We start from the raw sequence: 14,745 nt of genomic DNA, 5'->3' as shown, positions 1-14,745 counted from the left end.
AAAGTAAAGCCACCAAAAGTCATGGCTCATATTTTGAAATATCATTTTGCCCACTATGAAGCATGTTAAATATGAAGCATGTTTTTAAGAAAAAAGTCAGTTATTTTTATATCCTCTCAGGGAAGGGCCTCCTATGTTGGAGTTGGTATGCTACATTTCCAAACACTGTATTTTTATTTTGGAGGCTCTGGTTACACAAACTCTACATTAAGCTTTGCATATGGTTAGGTAAAGGAGACCAGGTGTTACTCCATCTGCTTTCTGAGACACCGAAGGTAATGGATATGTCCCCATTTAATAATTTACAAGAGCTAGCTTATTTGAAGGAGGTTTTGGGAACAGTCCTAGAAGAAAAGCATCAGCTTTAATTTTAAAGCTCGTGTAAATGTGTGTGTATGTGTAGATAAAGACATTTCAGACTGAAGTACTCGGTTGATGGTGAAATTATGTTTGAGGTAATTTTGCAGTCCCTTAGACAGATATAATAGCAACTGCCAAATTTCTGTTAGTCTCTTTCAGTCAGTATCATTACCATTTCTCTGTCTGGTGGAGACGGTTAAAGGATGCAGAAGCAATGAGTACAACTTGGTGTCCCTTGTGTTCAGGTTTGTCTACCTTGGTGGCATTGCAGTAGGGCATGTGGGGTCATGCTGGGCTCCTGGGGTGACACCGTGCTGCGCAAGCACAGACTTGGGATGTTGTGTTTTGTAGGCACGAACATATTCACATGTTTGGATGGTGGAAGAAGACAGAGTGCCTGATCTCCCCCTTATTCAGGCTGGTAGTTACCTTAGCCTGCCAGCGCTGATACTGATAACAGCAAGATCACACCTCTTGCACAATTTAAGCACAAAGAGTGCTTGTATGATAGCAGCTGGATAAAGGGATAACTGAACAAGTGGGTGCTGTCACTGGCCGACCGTCTGACTTGGCTCTGCAATGAGTGCTTGCAGGAAGCAGCAGCTCCACACCTGCCAGCGGTTTGGCCGTAAGTTGTACACAACTTCTAACTGCTGAATGGGAAACACTCCTGTGCTCAAAGGGGTATCGGCAGTGGGATGTTAGCAGGCATGGTACTGGAGGAGTTGTACGGGCTTCCCTTGGTTATGGGTCTGGGTCTTTGGCTAATGTGTGGTGGTGCTTTGTAGTTATCTTGTTACTGCTTTAGCAGAACACTAGGGTTGCAGTTGGGACGGCTAAGCAGACAAACAGCAGTGAACTACATTGCGTTTCATTCACAGGGACTATCTCAGCAGCCTTTTTTAAGGCCATTATTAGTGCTTATTTGGGACTGTTGTATCTCTAAATCCATCCAAGCACCTATAAAACAAGTATTATGTCCCCAACATAAGAAGGACATAGACCTGTTGGAGCAGGTCCAGAGGAGGCCACGAAGATGATCAGAGGGCTGGAGCACCTTGCAATGAGGACAGGCTGAGAGAGTTGGGGCTGTTCAGCCTGGAGAAGAGAAGGCTCCGGGGAGACCTTGGAGCCCCTTCCAGTCCCTAGAGGGGCTACAGGAGAGCTGGGGAGGGACTCTGGATCAGGGAGGGGAGCGATAGGATGAGGGGGAACAGTTTTAAACTGAAAGAGGGGAGGTTTAGATTAGACATTAGGAAGGAATGCTTGACTGTGAGGGTGGTGAGCCCCTGTCCCAGGTTGCCCAGAGAAGCTGTGGCTGCCCCATCCCTGGAGGTGTTCAAGGTCAGGCTGGATGGGGCTTTAAACAACCTGGTCTAGTGGGAGGTGTCCCTGGGGGTGAAAACTAGATGATCTTCAAGGACTGTTCCAACACAAACCATTCTGTGATTCTATGAAATATAGACTCTAGCATAGTGAGGGATATATAAAGGAATTAGCTTTACGGTATGCTGTTCTGAGTAGATATTGAAGATATTAACCTCCTCCTGGGAGGAACTTTTGTCTTCCACAGGTTTAATTCTGATAATAGCTTCAATCTATCACAGCATTATATGCCCTCGCAATAAAATAGCATCTGCACGTGGGAGCTTTGAAAGGTTTAAAGCCCCTGGGTTGTTTGATATGTTCTGAGGCTGTTACCCTGTGTGAAGAGAAAGGCCTCCCCTGTGAGCCTGAAAGGAGTCTTGCTGTGGTGTGGCACTGTGGAGTGCCAGGTCCTTTCCATGGCACTGGTGAAGTTTTAGGGGATGCTGGAGCTGGATGCTGAACACTGCTTGCCTCCATGAGAGGTATTTAATCTGCTTCTGCAGTGCCAAGGGTGCGGGAGACCAACAAGTAACTAGGTTATGTGCTTGTTAACTACTTTGTATTTTTTTTTTTTTGTGCCTATGAATTGAATATACTCGTTTCAATAAATCTACAAAAGACCATCATTGTGCGAAACTGAAAAGGTTCTTGGAGTTTGCCTCCAGAATTGTGCCTTTGTGAAACTAGGTGGCATAAACTTAAAACTGGTAAAATAACTCACTGCTTTGATGAAGACTAAAATGGCCAAATGATATATTGGGATCAACATTAATGGTGTCCTGGCATGCATTAGCTCAGTGAAACCAGAGGCTAGTGAAGGGAGCTTGCTCAAGAAAAGTTCACAGCTTTTTCCAGCACTGAGCTTACCTGCAAGAGGAAATGTGTGTCTTTATTCTTCCTCTTTACCATACATTTTGAAGTAGTCCCTTAAGAAGCTCATGTCTTGGAGGACAGCCTGTTAGCATGCAGGCAGCATTTTGTGCTGGTGTGTGTGCTTCTTGAATGACTGAATTTAAAGTTATGGGAAACCATAAGCTGGCTTTTTTTTTTTTATACAAGTGACAGAAAACGCAGCTGTAGGTGAGGAAGTTTGTGCCTGTTCTATGTCAGGTTATTGGTATCCTCAGCAGTATAACAGAAAACTGGTTTGGAGGCATTTTCACATGTTACCAATAGAAACATTGATCAGCATGAAACTCAGATGCACAAAACATCATTATTTTCGGTAATAATATTACATTGGTGTTTGAGACTGTCAATTCATTATTTGTCCACAGATGACTCACTGTTGATGACTTGCACCAAGGTAATTTGAGAATAGAATAGATAAACATGTTTCTTCAGCAAAATTACTTTCTGAGGAGTGTGAATAAATTAGTTCATATCATCAGTTGCACTGTAGTCTTCATTAATTTTAAAGGTTAGTTAACTCCACCTTCAGTTCTGCTCTGCTTTTTCCCCTCCTACTCTCTGATCAAGCCATAGATGTGGATTTATTTGGCAGCCTGAAAGGGAAGCAATGCGCCCTCCAGCCCAGCCGCTGTCACAGCCCAGCCTGACAAGCGCACTCCCAGTCCTGGGGACTGGATCCCTTTTCCACCCACTTCATCCTGCAGCTACAGCTGCTCTTGTGCCTTGTGTTGTATTGCCCTCACCAGGCTGTGATGCTGTACGGGTGCCAAGGTTGCTGTGACATATTGCTATTTGCTGATAAATTTGCAGACGTCAGAATTCACTGTGCTGAAGCTGTGACAGTTTATCCTCAGCACATCTCCTGTGTGGAGACAGAAGCAAGCTTTATGAAGGGTATTCTGGTGGGGTTTTTCTGTGCTTCTTTTTTGGGGAAGTTAAGGGTGGGGTGAGATATAAAGGAATGGTATATTTTTTTAGGGGAGGATGAGGGGATCTGACCCACCTCAGTATGTTGTGGTGGGAACTGTATTTCGTTGAAGTCCTGGGTAGGACATAAAGGATCAAGGAACAGGGATGACGTTTAGTGCTGTACAATGAAGGCAGACATAGAACAAGACATGCTTGCTTCTTGCACGTATGATCCTTATTTATGTACTTATTGATTTTTTTAGAGAGCAGATATGGGATCCTGGAAGAGAAAGCTTGTGGATTACTGTTTTCCACTGACCTCTGCATTCAGAGGTGTAGCTCCTGGGATGCCTTTCAAACTGTTTTTTTATGTGTTGCTGTGAGGCCGCACAGGAGCTCCTGTCTTAGCAGTGCTTAGGAGTATGCACAGGTGATTCAGCTGATCTCCTTTGAGGGAGTTATTGCCATCCTTTCTGGTACTTGAGCAAAAGCTTGCCTATCTAAGGAGGGACCCTAGGGTTTCCTGTAGAGACATGACCACAGACCCACAGAATGATGTATTGTTCTCCCTGTGAATGATTATGGCAGTGTGAGGATGCTGCCCAAGAAGCCAAATGCTTCTCTGCCCTTTGCTTTTCCTGAAACCTGCTGCTGAGGCTGTCACAGCAGCACATACAGACCTGCCCGCTCATCCTCCTTCTTGGCAGGTGTAATGGAAACTATCCTCCTTTGTTTCTTTCTGTTGTCTGCTTCTTCCACTTGCTCTATAGTGTTGTAATCAATTGCTGTGCCCTCCCTGATGAGGGATCCACATGCAACGAGGATTAGGATGTGCAAACTTGTTAACCGTGTTTGCTTAATAAATCTGTGTTCCCTGTTCACTGTATTGATGTGACAATATGTTTTGGCAGTTGGCCATGTCTGTGGTTAAATGATTGTGCTTTTCAGTGTTGATACAGGACTACTTCCATAGTCTTAACGGAAAACTTATAGTCCTCAGTCATGCTGGGTTGCAGTGGCACCAGAGCTCTCAAAATGAACAGTTTTGCAGTCTCTTTCTGAAGAACAAAAAAAAATAAAAAGAGATGTCAGGGATATTTATTGTATTTCAGGAACCAGTAGCACTAATGTTCCCCTGTAAGCTGTCACAGAGTCTCTTGGCTCTGTGTTGGCAGGTGGTGGCCTGTTGAAGGTGCTTCTTTATGGACGAGACTTAGAGCTGGGGTCCTGAAGCCTTGCGACCTCTCAGGCCCTCAGGATGCTTCTGCAGTATAAGTGTCCAGCAGGAATGCAGTGAAGCTGCACCTGCTGAACGATCTGTTCGTCAACTGCTTTCCAAAGTGCTACTTGAATGAAACCTGGGCTAATTTCTTGAAGATAATAATTAGAAGTTTGCTGAGATAGCAGAGGGGAGGTATACTCAAGCAGAGGTGAAAAACATGCGTTATTCATTGTACCTGGGGACTACTCTCAGACTTCATTGCTGTACTGAAGTAGAGGTCTCAAAAAGGGGATTGTAGGCCCTGTAAATAGGCATTTTCCTAGTAAGTAATTTTCTACATTGCACAGTACTCTGTAAAAGATAGTCTCACTGTCGGAACAAAACTTATGATTAAGGATCATTAAAACTCTTTTGGGATTATATTGTAGCGCCAGGTCTTTGTTTTGATGCTTCTGGTTCCTTTACGATCTCTTAAGTGCAAAAGACGGGGGGGCTCAGCCTGGGAAAGGACTCTGGGTGCTCCCATGGCAAGATTAATGAATTACTGTCAAGGATCAACTCTGGACAAGGTACATAGCAAAAACCTTTCACTGGTAATATGAAAATAAGATGAGTTAAATTGATCATCCTAGAAGCATTAAGCTAGCAGTCCCAATATGGTAGGCTGAAACAGCAATTACTATGAAATATGTATTACTCAAACATAAGTTCTGGGTGCTACTGCTTCTAAATTTTTGATTTGTGGTTTCTTGTGGGGTTTTTTTGTGATGTTGTTTGGTGTCTTGTTTTGTTTTTTAAAGGAAGAAAGACACCACCAGGCAGTTCTCGGACCTACAGAAAGTTAAAACTATACTGACAGATTTTGGATTTTTTGTTTGTTTTTCTTCTGGTAGTATATATTTTTATTCTTAAGCTTTACCCCTTTGTTGTTTGCATATTATTTAGTGAATTTACAAGCATGAGTTGTTTTTCAGAGTTTCATTTACTGTAAACAATTCACAATTATTTTGAGTAGTCACAGTTTGTGTGTTGGCTGGTTATTCTGCTTGTCTTGATTCTCTACCTCCTTCAGGGCTGAAATGAAATATCTGCACACTTTTCAGCTGGGCCTTGCAAGGGCTAGCCTCGGCCTTTTGTGTGTCTGCTGGTTGTGTGTGACTTCCTTGAGGATTTCTTGAGATTTGCAGAAGTGTGAGAGATTGTCCATCTCATGTCTGTGGACTTCACAGAGATTATGATTAAATCCACTGTAAGAAGCTTAATGTAATTCTGTGAGGGGCTGGAAGAGCTGCTGCAGAGCAAATTAAAATCTGGCATAAAATATGAGATGTGACTATTAAAAATGGTCCTGACTGGGGCCACAGATTCCCCCGGACCTGCAGCTGTGGTCTCTGCTTTCCTGGGTTCTTTGGCTGTTGTGTAACAAAATGGCAATCAACAATGTGATGGCATTAGTGGTAAGCTGTGTGGTGTGCTGGATATTAGTGCTGTTCTATGGGATTTAGATAAAATGTGCTCTCTGGGGCATGGAGGTAGGAAGTAAATGGCTTTTAATGGCATTAGCACACAGGCAAACTTACAGCATACTCATGATGAATAAATGATGCAAAACAGGGTGATAAGAGTTCAGACAACTGAAAATGTTTGGTTTGGTGTTTTTAGGGGGGTTTTGGGGTTGTTTTTTTTGTGATTGCATCTGGATATTTTCACTACTTAGATCACGATAGTTCAGTTGCATACTGCTCTCTAGTTCAGGGGAATATGCGCTTTTTTCTGTGCACGTTTCTTCAATGCCTGCTTCAGGGAACGTGCATCTCCCTCAGTTAAAAAATGGACTCCATTCTGGATCCAGATACACGACTCCAGTAATGGGAGCATTCTGTGACTCCTTTGTCAATCATCAACCACCTACTTCTTGTATAACAGCCTCACTTAGAGTTGAGTTTTGGGAATTTTGAGGTTTTGAAATCTGAGAATTTGAGAGAAGTACTATGGTGGCATTTGGGGGTTTAAATAAAGTAAGATAAACCATGCTTCCCATAGTGTAAGAGCAGTTACCTTAAGGTGAAGTATAGGATCCTGTTCTGGTTCTTGGGAACCACAGCACAGTGAATCACAGATGTCTGTAGTCATGTGAGTGGGAACAGCACGTGGTGATAATGGTGGGGAGTCTTTTGCTTCTTTCCTCTCTGAAGAGAGAACAAACAATATACCTGCAAAGTGTATAGTAAAACTAAAAATACTTAATGTAGGGGAGACAAGCTGATGTTGCAGTTGAAAAAGTAACTTATGCATTTTATGGGTTTCTTTTATCTCAAGCTTAATGTTGGCTTAATGCAGCTTGCTGCATATAATTTAGAAACACAGTTTATATCCTCTTTCGTAATTATACTTCTCATTGTTTGGTAATGCTCTTTATACATTATTTAATCTTTTTGTTTTGTCAGATGGCTTTAACGTTAAGTCCATAAAAGCAAGACATGAGACCAAACCTTTTTTCTTTTTGTTGCACTTTGAAATATTAACTTCTTAACATATAATAGTATATCAGGGGAAAAAATAAGCAAGAACTGCTTTGGCCAGCAGTAAAAAAATTTTTTTTGATCTTTGATTAAAAAAAAAAACAACCCACAAACAAACCAAAAACTGTCTCACAATTTCAGCGGTGTAGTCTTAATATTCAGTTGTAGGATACTGTTCCTAAAGCTATTAAATATATTCTCATTGTACTATATTTGTTTTGCTAAGGTCTAACTGTATTAATTTACTAAGGGTTTGCTGTGAGCACTTGAGCTGTTTGCATGTAGGAGTTGCATATGCTGCCTCTTGCAAAAAGAGGTTTTACTTGCTGTCACAAAATTGAATTAATAACTCATTGTTTGAAGACCTATGTATGCTGTCTAATGGCTTTCTTGTGCTATCTCACAGAAGTTGATGGAAATGCAAGTGAGAGTGTGCTCGGGATGAGCTTAGTTCCACAGAGGATACAGCAAGACCAAGAGTTCAGGAGCTGGGGTAACCCAGAAAGCCTCAATGCAGTCTTGGCTGTTGCTTGCGGGTGATGGGGCAGCTGGTGCTCACCACATCCCCACCAGCGTCCTTGGGGTGCTGGTGCTGCTCCTGCATGGTGCTTGCCTCTCAGCTCCAGTTGACAAGTGACCAGCATATTTATTTAATCTTGGATGAACATGTGTTATGGAGAGTGGATGTTTGTTTCACTGCTGTGATATGCCCTGTACATCAAAGTGCATTTCTATTTTACTGAAAGTGCTATGAGGAATAATGTTTTAATTCCCTAAGTATTTTCCGTCTATGATCAACTAAAGGGTCTTGCATGCCTTAAAGGCTTTGTGGTAAAGCACAACAGCAGGCAGATAAGTGTGTCATGACTATCACTGTTGAGAATTAAACCGAATTAATTGCAAACTATTGAAAACCAGGGGTCGTACGGGGAGTGTCTGTTAAACCTGTGAACAGAGCCATAACTTTTTGTAACAGATTCTCGCAGGGCACAGTGCTAAACTATTCCCTGGTTATTAAAAACCTGATTGCACATGGGGATAGATTAGAGCAGAGTTGAATGGAAGGTAGCATTGGCTGATTTGGGGCGGATTAGAGTGCTTTTTCAATGTAAGGCTGCGTATGGTTAGTGGTCAGAGTTCCAGCTTAGTGTTCCCAGGCAGCAGCTTGATTTATTCAGCAGCGAGGAGCAGTGTTGTCAGGTAGAATAAATAGCATCTGCCCAACGTACAGGATTTCCAGTAACGACTGGACTTACTGGGGGCTCGGATGGCTTTCCTCCTGGCTTCAGAGGTCTATCATGTGCTGGGGAGTGTGGCCACTTCAGAAAAAGTCCAGCTGGCACAGATGGGTTTGTATCCGGTTCACCATTCGATAGAGAAGCAGCTCCTTCTGAAAAGGGGATGTGTGTTCTACTAAGAATGGTTATCATTGCCTGCGCTAAAAATTAAAAAATGCTTGTTGAATTCAGATCTGGCTTGCTTTAAATGGTTATTTTGGGAGGAAAAAATAGACTGATATTTCAGTATTATTAAAAGCATTAAACTGCAGGATGTCTGTTAAGATGATTTTAGACTGTCAAGAAAAAGTTTCCGTAAGTCTGGAAATGGAAGTGACTTTGTAGTTTTCAGATTTGAAAGTAAAGCTTTAAATATGCAATGCATAAACATAATGTTTTATTTGACTTTCAGTGATTAATTAACATTCTTTGTTCTTGTAACACGTAAACTACACTATATTCTAGTTTAACTTAAATAATTTTCAGACTTTGGGCAAAAAAGGCAGAGTCTTTGTGTTAGAAAAATAACATATAATGGAAACCATGTCTTGCTCTCTCAAAGTTTAATATATGTTTGCATTGAGGGGCTGCTTCATTTACTCAGTATTCATAGTTTATTTAGAGGATTAAATGTTTTTCTGGAACCAGTTTTCCTATTCCTTAGTGAAAGCATCCTTGAATTGCTTTTCTGGAGCTTTATTCTGAATTGCCTCTGTTCAATAACTTCAATTTATTCAGATGCTAATGTGCGGTGTCTCTCTTGTGAATGTCTGGATAGAGATTGAAATTAGCATATTTGGGATAGATTTGAAAAAGACTTTGTTTCTTTGTGTGCTTATATTTTATAAATAGCTTAAAGGAGAGGATGGTGCATTTTGTAAATGGTTTCCAGAGTTGAAATCCAATGGACCTTTGAATGGTATGGCATTTCTATTACCGCAGTCTGTTCTCTAAAGTGGATTCTTTCTGTTATTAACACCTATGCAGTAGGGATGATGCAATGAATTTTCTTACACATTTACTATTCTTATTTAAATGTCTGCATTCTGATGGTATTTTCTTAGAACTGGAAAAGTGCAAGCATAAAGGATTGTGCTTACTTGGGCACTAGACTTATTGTAGATGGCATTGAGAAAGTGAGAGTGTTGAGATATTTGGCAGGAATTGGATTTCTTCCATGCTTCTCTACTTGTGAAAAAAGTGTTTTAAAATCTATTCCATATAACTTTAATTCTGAAGTCTACCTGAAAATGTGTATGTGAAATGCATTTAAAACAATTGCAAACGTGATATAAAAATCTTTAGGCAATTGAAACAATGAAGAAGAAACTGGATCACCTTTTATGATTTCTTTTTTTTTTTTTTCTTCCCCCAAGGTTTTGTTGGCTGTAATTACTGAGTGTGGCCCACTTTCTGCTTTTCTTATATCAAAGAAACGTAGTTGTCTTCTACCTCTTGCTAGTGGTCCTCAACAACATCATAGTGGAAGCAAGTTTGTTTTGTTTTTTTCTATGACAGCTGAGCTGATGAAAATAGAAAGACTTATGTGAGAATTAGTTATTTTTGCAAGACTTTTATTAATAACTGATAGGCTTAGGTGCAAAGAAGCAGATTTTCTTTGTTGAGTTAGCTTGTTGCTAAACCTCTTCCTGAGCTAAAACCCTCTTGCAATTGATTGCTCTAATAGTGAAATAAAAATGTGCATGCAGTTTGTGTGCCTGGCTAATGTAGCAGTTCAGATTTGTGTGTCCACACACACTGGTACAACTGTTTCCTATGGGAGAGCCTTATTTCTGTGCTGGAGGACAATTCTTGTTTGTTTGTTAGAATGCAAGGCAAACTTGCTCTAAACTCAGTTCCAAAGTGAAAGGCTCAGTCTCCCAAGAGAAGGGGGTGTGTATGTATATATATGTGTGTGTAGTAAGTTTTAGAGACTTATTTTTGCTTCAGTTACTCTTTCTTCTTTAAGGTTCTGAGTTTTCCATCCCTAGTGGTATAAAGGCTTGTCTTCCTGGTACTTTGTGCATCTTCAAATAGATACAAGTTAAAACTGCCATAGTTAATGTGTGGATACTGTATAACGTCTACTTCTGGCTTTATTTATGTCACTTTTCTGGTTCATCTTAAAGCCCTTCCATACCCACCTATTCATTTGGTATATGTGAAGGCTATATATTTATGGACATATTAACGGATAAATTTATAGCACTCATGCACATCTGTGATGCTTTCAGAAGTTTTGGTTCTGTTCAGCTCAACCTGAGTCCTCACATTCCTCCAAGAAAGACAATAACTCAGCAAAACTACCGCTTTTGATGCGGTTATTTGATGTGGAGTTTGGCTTCCCAACAACAAGGGCTTTGTGCAAGGGAGCTGGGGGAAGTTGTTCCAGCGGCACCGGCTGTTTGTCCCATGTTTGACTAATGTTTAGGGTGCCACTCTGACTGCATCTGACCCAGAGGCGCTTTGGAAGGAGCAGCTGGCTTGTTCTCCTTCATTGATGGCCTCAGGGTTGTGCGGGTTTGCTGGAAGATGTGTTCTGACCACGCTTCTGCTGTGGAGATGAACTGAGCAGGGCCACCACGACGTGCACTGTGGGGTTTCAGCTGGCGCCAAGTCCCCTGCTGCTTGTGCCACTTGCTGTGGGAGCTAAGGAGGTGTCAGGAGCAGAGAAAATAAATCCTAGCTCTGGCAGAGAAGAGTGGGAGGGTGCATTAGTCTTTGTTGTGATACTGAGAGAAGAGTACTGAAGAGAGAAGTGGTGAAGAGAAGGGCGATAAGAAGAAATAAAGACAGACACAGATAGTATTTGGGAGCCAGCCAGAGTGTAAACAAATCATCTGGGAGATGAACTTGGAGTGATATCAAGTGAGGAGAGGCTGTGAATGGATAAAAACAGGAGAAGGTAATTTAAGAGCATGGATATATACTGAGATCAAGGGGAAATGTTATCTTGATCCTAGTGTTTGGAAAACTGTAGGAGGGAAGATGTGAGATGAAATAGAAGAGATTGGTGTATTTTAGTCAAAGCACAGAGAAACAAAGCCTTATCTTCCCAGATGGGATGGGTGGATAAAAGGAAGTTGTCACAGTGTGTGCTTGAAATTTGGTAGCAGGATGGAGAGGGTGTAAATGTGTGTGGTAGGGAGGAGGGATTGTGTATTTATAATTCTCTCAGCAGTTCTAACAGTGTCAAAAGCACAAGATATAAGCTAAAGGATTACTGAGCCCGAAGGAATGTGGAGTTTGAATCATAGTCTCACCATTCAAAATTTGTGGAGTGCTGGGGTTTAAAATTACAGTACTGTGTATAATAATATAAAAATATTTAAATGAGATAAGCATTGAAAAACTATAAAATATCCTTCAACATATGGTAAAGTTTTCTTTGCCTCCTTTGTTGTGAAGTTGTTTTGACAGACAATTTATTTTCATATGTGGAGAAGCTAGTAGTGAAGAAGAAGAAATAGTATGTCTTACACAACAATAACTAGTTTCTGTCATTAAAGGTGCAAGTCAAAAATTTTATAAGCTTGGCAGATGTTGGAAAGCCAGTAAGTAATTCATTTGAATTTATTTTGTTCTGGTTTGCAGTTGAAAGATGCATGAGTGTTATGCAGTCTGGGACTCAAATGGTTAAGCTGAAGAGTGGAACCAAAGGGCTAGTTCGTCTCTTCTACCTGGATGAGCACAGGACCTGCATCCGATGGAGACCATCCAGAAAAAGCGAAAAGGCAAAAAGTAAACTTTGAATATTTCTTTTAATTTCTTGGGTAGTTCAGTATTAGAATTACAGAGAGAAAACAGAACAATATTTTTTTGATTGATTAAATAAATGCTTTTTAATGCTTATTTTAAATGTGATGTGATACTTACATGAAGGTTTTCAAGAGTATGTGTAGAGTTTACGCACCTACTAAAAGTTCAGGATTATGCAAGGAAGCAGAGTATAGTTGTCAGTTGTCAACATTTTCCATAGGTTTATGTGAATTATGAGCACACTGAAAACTGACTTGATAACAAAGTGTGCTGAACTCTTTTCAATGTATACATCACAAATTTAAATACAGAACCTAGAAAAGCTTAGATTGAGGTTTCTTAATCTTAACTGTGATAATTTTCTTTAGGCATTATTACATCTTGAATTTATTGTGTAGCGTTATGTCTCATTGATACTGTTCCTGCTGTACTGTTTAAAATTGGAAATTCACATTAGTGATTTATTGAATAAAATAAGGACTAGAAATACACAGAACTGTCACAGAGGCTTGAGATTAAAAACAGGTGGTTGAGAAGGCTACAGATAGTCACAGTTGATGTTTTTGAGCCAGTGTGTGGTGGCTAAGAGCTGCTGCATTGAACAGTAGCTGTTTGGAGCCATGGCATTGGGAGCTGTGTTACCTTAGCGCAGCGATGGGTATCCCTCTCTTCCTGCCATAGAAAGCACGGCTGTGGTGGTAGCAGTCCCTTTGGAGCTATGCAGCATTTCGCTGATTGATGGAAGACATCTGGCATTGGTCTCCTCATGCTCCCCTTTGGGTAACCTACAGTCCTCTGATGTTGCAGGGAGCACTCGGGGAGCTTTGCTGTAACCTGCCTGTACCTGCGCTGGCCTGCCTTCAAGACAGCTGTGCTGTGGACATGGCATGGCCAAAGCAAGGATAAACCTGTAAATCAAAAAGCCATTTTGGATGTAAGATGTAATATTAAAAAACATTTAATGATTTTTAGCCTTAATAATTCATAATTGCTCAAAAGCTGAAAGAAATGGGGTGGATATCCAAGCACGTCAATTTTTGGTTTCCCTTTTCCCCCCCAGTTGTTATCGATTCTATTTACAAAGTCACTGAAGGCCGGCAGTCTGAAATCTTCCACCGCCATGCAGAGGGGAACTTTGACCCAAGCTGTTGCTTTACTATTTACCATGGTAACCACATGGAGTCACTGGATCTGATTACATCTAACCCAGAGGAAGCTCGCACCTGGATCACAGGACTGAAATATTTGATGGCTGGAATAAGTGATGAGGACTCGCTCGCTAAGCGACAGAGAACGCACGATCAGTATCCTTTTATGAGCCTGAGCTTCAGCTTTTGATTCAGTATTTCTGGCTTGATTGTGAGTGACTTCACCATAGGGTGTCCTTTGACCTCCTGTTAACTGACCAAAAACCTTGCCATTGATTGCAATGGAAACTGGACTTACGGGTTTGACATGGACACTTATTTGTACAATAAAACATCAGACATGCCTTAGGGACTGGATTAAACTCCACTGAAGTCAGGGAATAGTCTTGCATTTTGTTAGTGAAATTCTTATTGAAGGGTCATTTCTAGTTATCTCAATAAGTACCAACCCCAGCATGATTTCAAGATTTTTGTCACCTGTTTGCCCAACTGTACTTTTATTCTTCTGCTGTAAATTGCAAAGTTCATTAGAAGACACTGTGTTCAAGATATTACTAATTGAAAATTTGAATTTGTTAGCCTCTGCACAGGTGAAATCCTAACATTTTTGGGAGTCTTTCAGTAAACTGACTTAGAACTCCTGGCCATCTGTTTCTCTTGACTGGTCTATGTCAGATATCTGTGTGTACTGCTGAGCCTCCATTGATTGTCGGAGCACAAATCTTTAAAGCTCCTTAAATGCTCACTGTAGCCTAGTAACAGAAAGGAACTTCCTGTAAAGATCATGTCCATTGAATATGTTCTTGATGTGCCTTCTTTCACAACTGTGCTGACTAGTGTATTAAAATACAAAGAACACTCTTCCCCCAAACAAAAAAACCCAAAACAACCAAACAGACAGACAAAATTCAAACCCAACTTGATTAAAATTGTAACCTGTCTCTTCTGCCTTGTGGAAAGTTACAGTGGTCACTTGTAAATACTCCTTCTGGAGAATGTACACAGTTTAGGTATTTTCAATTTATGTTTTCAGTGTTTAATTCTGATACAAGACGGGCACAGATCCACTTGGGGGATATATTGCATGCTCTGATGGACACATACTCAGCTGACTATGTTTATCCGTGACTTTTCTGAGCTGCACATATCTGCTGTATGTTCTCTACTAGTGAAACATCACTTCAAGTCTTGTTTGTGTTATCAAATGTGGCAGCTGGGAGACTGCAGAAAGAAATGACCCTGTACCAGTTCCAGCTAGTGTAAGAACT

At 40.9% G+C, this 14,745-nt stretch overlaps 1 protein-coding gene across 4 annotated transcripts in view; it reads left to right on the top strand.

Moving 5' to 3' along the window:
- PLCH1 (phospholipase C eta 1) overlaps positions 1-14,745 on the top strand; it is a 72,542-nt gene that overhangs the window by 12,820 nt on the left and 44,977 nt on the right. For all 4 annotated transcript variants that reach the window (XM_063339356.1, XM_063339354.1, XM_063339355.1 and 1 more), the window contains exons 2-3: positions 12,165-12,311; positions 13,390-13,633. In XM_063339356.1, the coding sequence (XP_063195426.1) occupies positions 12,165-12,311; positions 13,390-13,633 (391 nt within the window). The remainder of the gene's footprint in view (positions 1-12,164; positions 12,312-13,389; positions 13,634-14,745) is intronic.

The sequence above is a fragment of the Chroicocephalus ridibundus genome, chromosome 6, assembly GCF_963924245.1.
Source record: "Chroicocephalus ridibundus chromosome 6, bChrRid1.1, whole genome shotgun sequence".
NCBI classification, from domain to species: domain Eukaryota; kingdom Metazoa; phylum Chordata; class Aves; order Charadriiformes; family Laridae; genus Chroicocephalus; species Chroicocephalus ridibundus.
This window is presented reverse-complemented; position numbering and strand designations above follow the sequence as displayed.